Here is a 14,762-nt window from a genome sequence, read left to right as displayed (position 1 = left end):
GGTCATATGATCAGTGGCACCTGAATCTAATATCCAGGAGCCACTAGATTTGGTACAAGCAATGGCTGCAGTGAAAAATTACCTGACTGGGCTAGAGAGCAGGGTGGGTTAGAATTTCTTAACGATTGAGATTGAAACATTTTATATAGGTGCTCTATTTGTTCTTTTGTGAAAGGAAGAGACTTCGAGGATGATTGCTGCCCTGGATCCAAATTGCTTACTTGAAGTGCGCGGACATCTCCCCGTGACAATCTGGCTGATTTTTTCTTCCAACCTGCTGGTTTCCCGTGCAGCTTCCAGCAGGTTTCCCGAGTATGCCATGGCTTTTTACAATGATCACACCAAGGTCTTTGCTTTCCTCCTCGTTTATCTCCGTCTACGTCTACACCTCGGGCCACAAGAGCGGACCCTTCATTATCAGTTTTTGTTTCATTAACATTCTTCAACATCACTTGTCGTCGTGTTTCTTCTCTACGCACTTCTGAAAAAACTTCTCTTATAGTAGGTAAGGGCTTTTGCCCTAAGATACGTCCCCGAACCTCATCGAGTTCTTTATTCAAACCAACCAAGAAGACAATGACCCGGCCTCTTTCTATCTTCTTTTTGAACCGAGCATTATCACTCGGACTTTCTCATTCTTCTTCTTCAAATAAATACAACTCCTGCCAAATAGCCATCATCTCATTATAATAAGCAGTTACGTCATGCTTACCTTGCTGCATCTTCCACATTCGGGTATTCAGTTCGAACAATTGTGAATGATTGTCCAGATCTAAATAGGTTTCCCTAACAGCTTCCCACACATCACGAGTAGTTGGCAGGAACATGAATGGTTTTCCAACCACATGATCCATAGAGTTGATCAGCCAGACGGTAACCATAGAGTTTTCAGAATGCCACTGCCTATACTTTGGATCATCAGTGGCTAGTGGTTTTACTTCATCATTCAAATAGCCGAGTTTTGCTTTGTCGTCGATCACCAACCGCACGGACTGAGACCACTCAAGATAATTCTTTCCATTCAATTTGTGAATGGTAATCTAAAGAGAATTCTCAAAGAGAGAGATGGCCGCTGACTGAATACCTCCCTCCAAAGATGTTACACCACTGGTAGCATCCGAAGAGGCTGAACCAGAGCCAACCATGGCGGCCTTAAAATTCATGATCGGACCCTAAAGCTCTGATACCATGTGGAAAAATAAAGAGGAAGAGAAGAAGAAATGAAGAGGGAGAGAAAATAAATACTTCTGTATTGATAATGTGTTGATAAAACATGTTGAGCATACAACTTAATTAAGAAAAGATAGGAGAGACAAACTCCTAGGATCTCTCTCAATTACTCCTAGAATCTCTCTCAATTAGGGATTGATTAAATCTTTCCCTTAATCCTAAGATATGACTTTCCTAATTTTATTCAAATCTAATCTTTCCTAAATTTATTCAAATCTGTAATCAATCAAATCAAATATTTCTAAATTTGCAACAAATCATATCTTGTCGACAAATAAACACTTATTTTTAACATAAGCGCTCCCAAACATGGCCTTAGTACTTATTCGAATAAGCAATTTTCAAACTTAGCCTATATGTTTCAAAGTAACTGAACCGGTTTTAGCTTAGACTTCAACTCATCCCTCCCAAACGAGCCCTCCCCTAAACATCTTGAGCTAGTTTTGGATAGGATGTTGGATGTAAGGCTTCTCTGCACTCTGCCCCCATCTTTTGAAAATGTTTTTCTTTTTGTACAATATGAATAGTAGATTCACGTAATGGGGTCTATTTTCTCTTGCAACTCTTTGCGCAGGGAGCTGTATATACCCGTATAGAAGCTATTTCTTAATATAGCAGCTTCAGCTTTTTCTTTTTTAATAAAAAGGTGGGTATTTTCACCATATTAGCACGACAACAGGATTGTTTGGTAATACAGGCGAGTGAAAGGGGTATGTCAGAGTCATTTTGTCTAATTCTCTTCTTTTCAAAGGAGGTGACGTAGGTACGTTGCAGTGGGGTTGTATGTATCCAAACCCAAGAAGAAAAAAAAAGAAAAGGAGTGATGGTTCAATCAAGATTATCTATCAGGGGTCAATGAGAAGAGCAACGTTTTACCCATTGATTGAGGTCATGTCAGCAGGCTTACATAAGGTGGGCCATAGGCCATAGCATATCGTTAACTGGGTTCCAATCCGATGACGAAGAAAGCATCTTCACATGGGGGACCCACCACTACTTCAAAACAAATAAGAAAAAAAAAAAAAGAGGAAGAAAAACTAACAGAAAAAAAGGGGAAAAGAGCAAGCAAGAACAAGATGGTGAGTGCCTGAGTGGTGGTGGAGAATCCTGGAATTTCGGCTCAATAGAAAAAGGCAGCATCATATCTTATTATTCAACCACGCTGACATCGCATGAAGAAAAAGAGGAGAGAGAGAGAGAGAAGGAAGGAAGGAAGAGAAAAATAATTAATAAATGAAGAAAAATTGATAATATTTAATGAGTATTTTCCTTTTCTTCGGAGTAAGGAAAGAAGCATTTATATGTTAGTGGGAAGGCGTGATGTAATGTATTTATTTTATAGAGAAGAAACCCCACAACCATAAAATAGGAACAAAGCAACTTATAATTTTTTTTAGAAAAATTTTGACAGAGCACGTATTATTTTGTATGCATGTAGGGGATGTATGAATTTGTTTATTCTTGTTTATATAATAATAAATCAAAGAGAGAGAAAGAGAGGGGGAGAGAGAGACGTATAATGTGGGGTGACGACGCCCAATCCCCACCACAGATGATGGGGTATTAGTTTCGCTAACAACGTCTAATCTCTAAAAGAAACCCACTTCCCCCTTGGTATTGAAATCACCTAAATGACAAAACAAATTGTTTAATTTCCTCTTATTCTTATATTTGTAAGGTTGAGAATTATGTTTAAAAGCATGGTTTTTAAAAATGAACCGGTGATCGAACCGGTCAGGGGTCCGGTTACCGGTTTGAACGGTCTGGCCGTTTGACTCGAATAGCCGGTCCTTTCTGACAAAAAAAAATTGGAAAACGATCAAAACCGTTCGAACAGTTAACCAGCTGGTTCAACGGTTTGCTGACCAAAATCAATGGTTTTGGGGGAAAAAACAGTTTTGGAGGAAAACGGAACTGGTCAGGTGATCGATTCTCAGTTTTTTCGATCCGGTTTTGAAAACAGTGTTTAAAAGCTAAAGTTTCATTCACTGGGATTGGGGAGTTGAAGATAGAGTTCAAATCAACACCCCACAAAATAATTTCCCACAGCATATTCCCCGCCATGTGTTGGAAACATTTCCTAATGATAATATTGGAAATGATGAGGCATCATTAGGAGATATTCTCAATACATGGCAGGGATGTGTTGTGGGACGTTATGGGAAACTATCTTTCTGGGGGGCTGATTTTAACTCTTGAAGATAGCTTATGAATTTTTGGTATGATCAGTAGTTCGAGGTTAGAGAGGGCCATGAGGGGATTGGGGATAAGGGTGGACAAGAGCCGAGTTTTTCACAAGTTATTCAAGTTTAGCTTCTGAGAAGCTTGATTAAGTTCGGTTTATGTCGAGCTTGAATTCAATATGTAGGTTTGTTGCTAATCAAATTGAGGTTGAGCCTAATGAGCTCTGGCTCATGAGGGTTGCAAGCTTAATTGAACTTATATTATATATATATAATATTTTTAATTTTTATATAATACATAATAATAATAAATAATATTTTATATGTATAATTTACATGTGTAACTTTTTATTTTTTATATGAAGCTTCGTTCACTATTGAGCTAAAGCTGAGCCGGGCTCAAACATGAGTTTTTGAATTGATCCAAATTTGACGTCATGTTTTTAGTTCAAATCGAGCTCAAGTTCGATGTTTTTCTACAAAACCAAACTCAAATAGCTAGTTATTTAACTCAATTCAGCTCGAATCCATTCCTAATTAGGAAAGCTCGTATCCCCATATCAAATTAACTTGGTGGTTGAACCCCATCCTAATCTACTATCCACAATCTATTCCCACATCCCTATCCACAAAGCATCACTGCCGTCAATTGAGAACATCTCCCTATGAATCAACAATGAAGATATTCTCAATGTACAATTATAGTGTCCGATGGGTAGGGATGGGAATAGCATTTGGGTAGTAGATTTGAGCCCAGTTGCTGCCCTCTTTAGTGAAAATTTTGGGGGTCGGCCTGGCACGGCCCACGGCCCAGGCTCGTGTGGGCCCGTGCCATGTAGTGGACCGGGCTGGCCCGTGGGCTGAGCCTTGGGCCTGGTTGGGCTATGCATAGAGCCAAAGTTATTTATTTAAAAAAATTGACAAAAAACTTAAAATTTTAATTTTATATAAATTTTGTGTATACAATTGCTTATATATAATAATTAAATAAATTAGTATAATAAAATAAAAAAAATTATTTATTTTATTAAAATATATTATATACTATATATTAGTATATATTATAATTTATATAATATTATATAAAATATATATACGGGCCATGCTGGGCCGGGCTGCGGGCTAGGCCGTGCTGTGCCGTGTCGACCTATGGACCTAAAACCCCAGGCCCAACATGACCCACATGATCATATCGAACCTAACACAATCTACTAATCATCGTGCCAGACTGTACCAAACTGATCTAAATTCATGCCGATTGTCCCAAACCAAAAATAACACGACCCGATTTACACCTCTACCTACAAGCCGTAAAAACACATAAAAAACCTGGTGTGGGGTGCAGGACGAGCTTAAATTGTTAAGATTGCATAAGAGTTACCTATGACTTTGAATCCCTATTTATAATCGAGGCTTCCCAAGAGGGCGTTTGATAACAGCTTCACACATTTACCCCTTTATAAATATATCAGTAGAAGCTCGACTAAGATCGTAATGCCTGTCATCGAGGCTCCGCATTAATCCACACGAGAATGTCCCCTACCATAAGATGACGAAATTACCCTTTAAAGATATACCACAAATCAGTGGCGTGGTGAATAATATTAACTACATCATCTTGGAAAATAGTCACCAGCCAACTATGTCTAATTCCACTCCACCTGGGCAAATGAATCCATATTAATTTTTGGCAATGAGTGAGCAAAAGGAAAAGGAGGGAGCGTTAGGGATCCAATCCATCCATGATCCATGGACCATGGTGTAGGCATAGTGTAGAAATTGGCCCCCATAATTGGTGGGCTTTGCGGGCACGCATATCCAACAAAAAAATTGGTATCATATTTACACCGAGGATGAATGTTTAGAGTCGTGGACATATAGATAGGTCATAGGGGGCCAAATAAATAGATGATGACTGACGAGCACGGTACCCTACCCCCCTCAAGGCCTCAACTCAATCAATAATTACACATTTATTGTGACTATTGCTTTTTTAACCTCCAATAGTCCAATTACAATTTGGATCCCCACTGGGCCACTGGCCTCTCTCCTCTCTGGCTCCCCCTCTCTCCTCTTTGTCCTTGTGGCCCAATTATCAACTACAGTATATATTTAGGAACAGGCCCACACGGTATCCCACCCACCCACCCAAGTGAAGAAGAGTTGTATAAAGTGGTTGTTAATGTGCATTTTTTGAAGGGGACAACGCATGACAAATCCATACCATTCAATTCATGATGATGATGATGATCATCATCATAAGGATGTGACTTGTGAGTGTGTGTGTGTCTTACAATTACAAATCACAGATGCATGCATATAACATTAGGTTGTCCTTGTTCATGGGCCTCATGGCCATTTTGGCCCCATGCCTCACAATGGGTTACATTCTTCACTTAAATAATAGCCTCAGTCTCAGCCTGTCCTTTAATGTCTTTTTCAACATTGTAAGAAAGCCCAGGCATACTTGCTTGGTAACTGAGAGGAGAGGAGATATTCTTATATTACTCATTCACTTGCCATCGCCTCTTGATTAGGTTGCCGCGTGTCAAACTCAATAAATACTGTCCTTTGGTCTCATGCAGAAAGTAGGGAAGGTGATGAATCCATCTTATTCTTACCTCAATCTCATGTTAAGTGATTTGGGTTTTTAATTGGGCTTGCGCACTGCACTCGCCCACCCCTCTTTCTTTTTCTTTCAGTCTTTTACATTTTACAGCTGCCTTTCTGAAAAGACTGAAATACCCCTTTACTTTTTATCCTTATCATTACAAATAATAATGGTTCCCTTGTTTTATCAAAATAATTTCTTTATTTACGGTGAACGACTGAAGTGATTCTGTCGCATTTTCTGTGTTCATGGTGGGCATTATGGTCAACATAAAAATCATTAGCAATTTTAAAGGAGGAGCGTTTTTCGTAATTCCGAAAAAGCATGGGCCCAAAGCTATGGGCTTCATGGCCATTCCTGCAACATAAAAATCAGAAAAAATAAAAGGAATTTAGAATTCTGAGGTGGAGTGCAGTATAGTTTTTACAAAAAAACAAATAATATATAAGAGAAAATGAAAAGGCTTTGTAGAGCAGTAGGTATAGGATAGGACAGCTCTTTGGAGAAACCCCCTCTCTCTTTCTCTCTCCTCTCTTCTCTCTCTAATACTTGGATACGGATACGGGGGGCTGAATGAAGGTGCTGTTCAATAGTACAAAACTACAAACCTGCTTTTGGTGGAGAACCTGATGCCCTTTGATGTGTGAGTGGGTGGTGCTGTTTCTTTCTTTACTGTGGAAGATGTTAGAACACAAATCTCTCTCTCTCTCTCTCTGCTTCTTCTCCTCTTTGATTTCTAGTTTTCTACACACCGACTTTCTTTCTTTCTATTTTTCTGTAATATTTTGAGTAGAAACCATTAGGGAGAAGCTCCTGACTTGAAGGTTTGTATGATTTTATGTTATCTTCTCGGTTATTTGATGATCTTCTTCGCATCTTTGGCTAGTTTTTCTTTTGTTTTTTTTGTTTTTTTTTTTCTTTCATTTGGAAGCAGCTGTTCCTTTACTTTTTTTTTCTCAAATGGATTTAATGGGTTTCTTTTCCTAACAATCTGTTGTTGGGTTTCCTTTGGATTTGCTGATGATTATGCTTTAGTTATTTCAGTTTCGTCTTGCATCTGAAAAATTCAAATTTTTTTCCCTTCTTGTAGTTTTATCTCCGGAATGGGATGAAGTTCGGAAATAGAAACCGTGTTATTTCATGCTCTCTTCTCCTCACCTTTTGAGCTTGTGGGTTCTTTTACCTTGTCTCACGGGTTCATATTCCATATTTTCTGTGAATTTGCTCGTGGGTTTTGAAATTTTTGGGTTTGATGGGTTTTTAGAACCTCCTTTCTTTATGCTATTAGTTACTTTCTCTCTCGCTCGCTTGCCCTCTCTCCCTCCCTCTATGCGATAATTTTGGATTTAGGTTTCTCTTTCCCACGCTTATTTTCTTTTTTCATCTCAGATTTCACATATGATCACTGATTTTTGTTTTTCTTCCATCACTCCCTTTAATGGGGGTTTGATCTTTCCAGCTAAATGGACTTGATTTCGGTAGTATGTAAGATTTTACTGGTTTTGGGATGTCTATTTCAACTTTTTATATCTTTACCTTGTATTTCTACTGGATTAGTCACATAAAATGACGTTTAATAGATACTTCGATCTTCCATTCTCGTCTTTGCTGGGTGGGTTTCATCTTCTCTCCCACCTTCATGTTCTTCTTTTAGATTCATGGTTGCCAAAGAACTACATCTACCGTGAGTTTAGAAGATTCAGGAGGCTTTATTTCCCTCAAGTTCACTCATTCTTAGCACATAAAATAACGTTCTAGAGTCCTCTAGAAGCTGGTTTTTAGCTTTTGTTCCTCTTAAGACTCCTGAGATTTGATATTTACTCTTATTAACTGCTATATGCAGGCTTGTGGATGAAGAGGCGACTGAATCTTCTTCTGGGGCTTTGATCTTCACTGGTGTTGGTGATGTGAGTTGAAACTCTCAGTTCTTTGTTATGCTGGAGGCTAAGTACAAGATAAGTCCAAGTTGTAGCCACATCTCTTGTGTCTGTTGCAGAAACAGCACAAGAGGAGAGAAGCTTTTCTGCAGATGTTATCCATTGAAACCTCTTCAGATCCCTCGTGTTCTTGCAAGACTTCTTCTGTACCGATAAGCGATGAAAGGGCTTCAGAAAAATTTGCCTTACAAAAGGCAGATCTGTTGAAGTCAGGCCTTGCTGATCCCCAGCTCTCCAACTTCTCAATAAGGTATTGTTTCTCATGTTCTGATTCATGGTATCTGCATATTAACTTTCTTGTGTTTATTTTGATGTCAGCAAGGCTTTAATCTGTTCGTGGAGATCTCACTAATCCAAGAAGTCTTTCGAATCAGATCCTGAGTTATATGGTCGTTGGTTTATGGCTTTTGTATCGTGACTTCTGCTTGGTCCTCTTTCTTCTTCTGCTTCTTTTCCTTTTTGATCAGGATCCATATCTATTGTGACTTTTCTCGACGTAGGTGTTCTGAATGACAGATTTTGGGTTTCTTGACGCTCAACCTATTAGCTTGTTCATGGGTTTTACTTGGTTATATATAAAAAAAGAGACCTTGGTTTTGATAGCTAACAACATCTAGCCATTCCATACAAAGATGTTTTGTCTTTGCCTTCTCTCAATCCATACGCTTATTCATATCGCTCGAGTAGTATCTAACCTTCCAATCCGAATTCAGATGTTCTGTCTTTGTCCTCTCTCTATCTATCTGCCAGTTCATGTCAATTGACGGGTATCCCACGCCTTCGAGTGCTAGTTGGGATAGTCTGGCACTATTTTGCTTATTCTGTTGATATCTGTTCCATGCTTCTTTTCCTTCTTCTGGGTCCTGGTTCTTGTTTGATGGATATGATGGGTTTCTTCGAGTTTATTTGATCATATAATTTTGTCTTTCATTTGGTATTTCTTCTCAGTTTCTCTGCGGTTTAGTAGATTCTTTACCGTTGAGTTTGATTCCATGGTGTAAGGCTCTCTCCTCCTTTTGAGTTTGAGCTTGAAGCTTCAGTTTGGGAAGAGTGCAAATACAAGGTTTAGAAATCCTGTACACAAGGTTAAGGTTTTACACTGAACATATTTCTGTTTGGAATCTTCCCAAACCGAGCCTGACGTACAATAGAACCCTCAGAAGGTTTGGAAGAGAAACTTGCATTAGATTATTGTTGTTATTTTTGGATTGTATTTCTAAATATTCCCGAGTGAATTGCTCATCATTCTGACTGCTGATGTTGGTTTGCGCTCATTAGTCCTGGAAATCCTTGGTCTAAAATTCTTGGTTTGCCTTGCAGAGGTTATGTTTTTGCAGCCCGCAGCAAGGATATTGCAACAAACTGGCCTTTTGCTCAGCAGTATTTGCAAATTTGCTTGAGGCATGGCATTAAGGATGTATTACCACCTTTTGAACCTCCTGATACAGTGAAAAACCGTTGTTTAAGGAAGTCTGTAGGAAACGATCAACTCTTTGTCCGAGTAGATGGCTATGAAGGAGTAGATAAAGATCCATATCCATTACGGGAGAAGGAGAACCTGACATTAGGTCCTGAAGACGCAAACTTGAGCAGATCATCGATATTGTCTGGTTGCAATGAGACAAGAGGAGAAGGAGATACTCAATCAACAGTGAATTGTCCTGCCAAATCCCAAAGTGAATCGCTTCCAACCAACAGACTCTCTTGTTCAGCCCAAGGAGCCAGTACGTTGTCAGAAACCTCAGTAGAAGTTAGAGCTCTAGCAACTTCTGGTGCATCACACAAAGCACAAAATACAACTGAACAATCAGGTAAGAAGTGTCGGTTGATGGTAAAATTGGGTATCCACTCCAATCCTAGCCGCGGTGAAGATTTTGCTTCCAATACAACCAGCATATCAGAACCCATGGCTTCGAAAGTTTGCCCTGTTTGCAAGACATTCTCATCCACCTCAAACACCACGTTGAATGCTCACATTGATCAATGCCTGGCCATGGAGTCAACTGCCAAATTTTCTGTTAATTTTAAGCCAACCAGACATAAAATAAAGCCAAGGAAAAAGAGGTCAATGATAGATATTTGTGCAACAGCGCCTCCATGCACCCTGGAAGAGCTTGATAAGAGGAATGGTTCAAACTGGGCTGTTGAATTGAGCATGCCTTGTTCACATGCTGAAGTTTGTGCTGAAGGGAAAAGGCAACGGCTCTCTCCTGAAGTTGAGGATAGTGGTGATGAAGGTGCAGTTTATGTTGATTCTAATGGAACAAAGATTCGGATTCTGTCAAAATTTAACAATGTTTCAGCACCAAGTGTTGGAGGAGATTCCAGGCCAAGGAAGCATATAAAATATGGTAATGAAAGAAAATTCTTTTATTCTGGAAAGAAAAGACGCCTTGGACCAAGGAAGTTCAAGTATCTAAAACTTAAATCTCAGTCTGCGAGACTATGCTCTCCAAAGGTTGATCAAAATAAGGTATGTCTATGCTGTTTTTATTTATATGCTCCTTGACCTTGTATAAGGATTCACTATATTTTCTGTCTTTTGCTGATACATACAAGTTATCTGGGTGGGGCAAATACAATTTGTCAAGCAAATTGATGCTTAAAGTAATTTCCTTGCTGGTAATATTCAACCTAAGCATTTTTCTAGTGGGTGATTCACTTACTGTTGATTTCAGCTACCTTGGGTCGATACAATCTGCTTGGAATTTGAATTCTATTGCTAAAATTGACCTTAACTTGTGAGTTCGCAATAGATATAGAATGATTCCTATTGTACACTGGTTTTTTGGTTCTATTTTGAGCCTGTGTTGCTAGGCATTTGTATTATGAATTCCAACGAGTATGAGATACTTCCATATTACATTCTGCAATTTTTTCACATGTTTTGAGTTACATACTGTTGTTTGTTTTTGATAAACAGATGCATGAAGCCTCCGAAGAAAGAGATGGGATGGAGGAAAACCATGAGAAAGAAGAAAGTCTGTCTCAACTCCTGAAATCTCATGAAAGTATTCAATCCTGTGAGTTGGGAACATTAGGACAGTGGCCGTGCTCCAAACGCACTGGTTTGCTAAAGAAGTTTCGCAGCCATGATCACCATCACGGTCCAGAATATTCCTCACATGAGATATTGGGCTCATTGAATGGGAGGAACCAATCAAATTTAGGCAAGTTTTCTGTTGAGAGGAAGTGTATTCAGAAGCTTTCTAACTCATCATTGGAGAATGCCATGTCTTTGAAAAGCAAGAGAGTGGCGAGCCCAGGAGTTCAAACCATTGGCAATAAGCAGATGTGTTTTGAAACACCTGAGAATAGTCAGAATCAATTGAACAAAGGCAGCAGTTCTACATTTGATGAGTGTATGGTGAGGCTTCCAAGGTCTTCAGGAAATCATGCCTCTTCTTCAAGAGGCAATAGAATGGAGGTTTGCTCAAGCCCAGACAAAAACTCTGGTAATTCACCCAAGGGAAAAGCAAAACAAACCAAAAATTCTCATGCTTTCTTAGAAATGGGAAAGAAACTTCCTACTTTGAGGAAGAGCATGCTAGTGGTCAGTCCACCATTCACTAAAGCCAAGTTTAACGACCATAAAGAGCATTTGGTCTCTGAGAAGTCTCAATTGCATAGAAATGTGGAGACAGTTAACAAAGTAGGGCATTCTTTCTCAGATGTGAGTAAACCATGTGATGAGATGCAAGATTACAGTGGAAACCAATCTAGAAGCCTTAACCGGATAGAAGGGATTTATGATCCAGATTTTTGGCCTCAAATAGAAGGGACTATGGATGGATGCTTAGTTGGCAGAAGCAATGCATCTGAATCCAGACAAGGAGCAGTTCCATGTGCCTCAGAAGAGGGAGAACCAACTCTGAAAGTTTCAGAGTCCATACCTGGTTGTAGTAGTCATAATCCAGATGCAGTTATAGATTCCCATGCTGGAGTTGATCAATGTTGTGGAGATAATGTCACAGATAACTATGATGGCCTAGAATCTACTACAGACAAGATTCCAAATGAGGAGGAGGATTCCATTACTGAACTTGTATCCAGGAAAACTGTCAAGGTCACCCTTATAAGATCATACAAAAACCCAGTTTCAGAACCTAATAAACTGGGTAATCATTCCAAGATCCAATCCAAATGCTTGCCCTCTATTGAAGAGCATAAACTACCGGCATATGGAGCTGAAACACAGATGGCACCAAGCATACCAGGTTTTAGAGATTATAAAGAGACCGATTGCTCCAATGAAATTGATTATGGGAATGGTACACAGAATGCTCATATGGAAACAGAAGATTGTAGAGTTGGGGGTGAAACTTCTTTTGCTGAAGTTGATCCAATACCTATCCCAGGACCACCGGGATCATTTTTGCCAAGTCCTGGGGATATGGGTTCTGATGCTCTTCAGGAAAACTCATCTTTAACCTCTAGCAGGGCTGAATCTTCTCAAGATCAACAAATTGTGATTGATGGAGATCCATCTGGATCTCCTCTTTCTGTCTCCTCAACCATCTCCCATTCCTATATGGGAAAATTTGATTTAAAATATTCAGAGCCAGAATCATCCAGTGGACTTTCTGAGGTTCAAGACAAGTTTATGCCAATCTTCTCATGTACTAGCACTGGATCAGCAATGGCAGGTCCTGCTAAATTTCCATGCACAGGGAGCATAAGTGGAGAAGACAGCAATTTCCATAGGGAAAATCTACAGGTTTTTATGATCTCTCCCACAAAAGAACCTGAAAATTTTATGGATAACCAGAAATGTTGTTGCTTTAAGAACACAGACATGTCTCAGGTGGCTGCCCAAAACTATGAAGATTCACAACTGAAGCAATGTATAGCCTCAGAAATGCTTCCTTCCAAGGGAAGTCAGATGAGTAGCAATGTAAACATAGGGCTGGGAAAGTCAACCTCATTTTGCACTTCTCCAAACTCAAGTACTGACAAGATGGTGTTCCCTGTGCTGGAATTTTCCAAAGATCCCTCTTCAATGAAAGCCTCTTCTGATGTTGCTACAAGCTCTCAAAGTTGTGTTTCCAATCCTGCCAGCACATCCTCTCAGGTTCATCACCATGAAGCTGCTACCTCTACTCCTGTTCTGAGGTTAATGGGAAAGAATTTAGTGGTAGTGAACAAAGATGAGGAGACACCTGTGCAACCTAGATATTGCACTGTTGGGAATCAGGGAAACCCTCCTAGCACAAAACATTTGACACTTCTCAGATTTGCCAATAATGTCACAAATCAGGAGAGCATTTCTTTCCATCATGCTGCTCCTGATGGTTCTGCCATTATCACCCAGGATTCCAAACCTTCACCACAATGTTTTGCTGTCAATCTTTCAAATGGCTTAAAAAATCACTATACTGTTGAGGCACACCAAGCAGCAGGAGGCATCTGCCACGGTATGCATGCAGGAAGTTTTGATTGTCCTTCCTTGCAACAGCACAAGCCAGATGGTAATGGCAACATACAAGGTCAACACAAGAGGTCAACTAATAAGCTCAGTTCTTTTTCTTGTAATGTTGAGAGAGTTGTTTCTTCTCCACCACTTCAACATCAGAATGCTGCTTCTGCTTCTCATCGCATACAAGAGGTGATCATCATTGATGACTCTCCTGAAAGTGAAGAACCTGATTCAAGGAAGAAAGCTGAAATTTACAGTGAGATATTGAAAAGGAACCAGCAATCTCCAGTGCATATTTTGACTTCAACTGCTCCAAATTCCACTTTGAGGCAGATGAATCCATTTCCTTGTTATCAAACACTTCTCCCTTTTTCCCCAAGGGTGCCACCAGTTGGTCTCCGGCCCAATTTTCTTTTGACATGCACTGGAGGAGCAATTGCAAGTCCTGTGAAGTGGGGACTTACTTCTGAAGGTTCTGTTTTGCATGAAGCATCCGCAGTTGCCAAGCCTAGTTTTCTGGTGTCATGCCAAAGGAATGCAAGTGCGGGTCCTCTCAAGTGGGGAGGTAATTCTGAAGGTCCCAGTGCGGTAATGCGCAGTCCTTTCATGGTTCCATCATCATCATCTACAAATAATCTGAACCCAGCAATGTATTACTCTTCAAGCTTGTTGTAGTCGAAGAGTCTTCAAACCAAAAGGAAAAAGGGCATCTAAATTGTGAGAGCCATTTTGCATTTCTCTGAGCATAATTAGGGATCAGCAAATTTGTGTTGAGAGCTTAAGATCTTCTGATACCAGTGGTAGATTAAAATTCACAAGAAGCTGTTCTTCTGGAGAAGGAAATCATATACTTTGACCAAGGAATGGAGCAAGTAATGCAGCAGATATGAGTTATTGAATAGTTTTTTATATTTATTTCAATGCACTGATAGTTGGGTAAGATCCAAGTTTTTGAGACTGTTGGCTTGCAAAATTGCAGTCTTAAGCTTGCCCAAGAGTAGATTTATGCATATCTTGAATAATTGATCAATGTGAAAGTTCCTTTGTCAACTACCATGAATATAACCGGTCATAAATGGCAATCTTATCATGGTCTGGATTATTGGATGAGTGTTTACACAGTCGTGTATAACTTATATTTCACCCTTTCAGAGGATATTTAATACTTAATTTTGCTTTCGTTGATAACCCATTCTAGGTAAAAGTTGATTTGGTTGTTAGACCAGGTTCGATGGAAACAGCAACAATGTTTCTGCTATATTACCAACCCACCCCCGCCCAGCAGTTGTATCTTCAACCATTACTAAACAAGGAACGCTCGTGTAAGTTTTTGAAGCTAAGTGGCACAGACCAAGGAAGGTGTGTCTGTTATGTTCACAAAACTT

At 39.6% G+C, this 14,762-nt stretch overlaps 1 protein-coding gene across 4 annotated transcripts; it reads left to right on the top strand.

The window, feature by feature from the left end:
• Positions 1-6,422: 6,422 nt before the first annotated feature.
• Positions 6,423-14,459, top strand: LOC104594331 (uncharacterized). 4 transcript variants are annotated; one of them, XM_010254579.3, is made up of 4 exons: positions 6,423-6,667; positions 7,868-8,211; positions 9,282-10,434; positions 10,885-14,459. In XM_010254579.3, exons 2-4 carry the CDS (start codon positions 8,054-8,056, stop codon positions 14,050-14,052), a joined length of 4,479 nt encoding a protein of 1,492 aa, XP_010252881.2. In that variant the 5' UTR covers positions 6,423-6,667; positions 7,868-8,053; the 3' UTR covers positions 14,053-14,459. The 4 variants fall into 4 exon arrangements, with proteins under 4 accessions (XP_010252881.2, XP_010252882.2, XP_010252880.2 ...); XM_010254580.3 differs by having other exon boundaries at positions 6,514-6,707; XM_010254578.2 differs by having other exon boundaries at positions 6,652-6,848.
• Positions 14,460-14,762: the final 303 nt, after the last annotated feature.

The sequence above is a fragment of the Nelumbo nucifera genome, chromosome 1 (genome assembly GCF_055504915.1).
Source record: "Nelumbo nucifera cultivar China Antique chromosome 1, China Antique-T2T, whole genome shotgun sequence".
Lineage (NCBI taxonomy): Eukaryota > Viridiplantae > Streptophyta > Magnoliopsida > Proteales > Nelumbonaceae > Nelumbo > Nelumbo nucifera.
The sequence above is the reverse complement of the archived record's forward strand: the minus strand, read 5'-3'. Positions and strand labels throughout refer to the sequence as shown.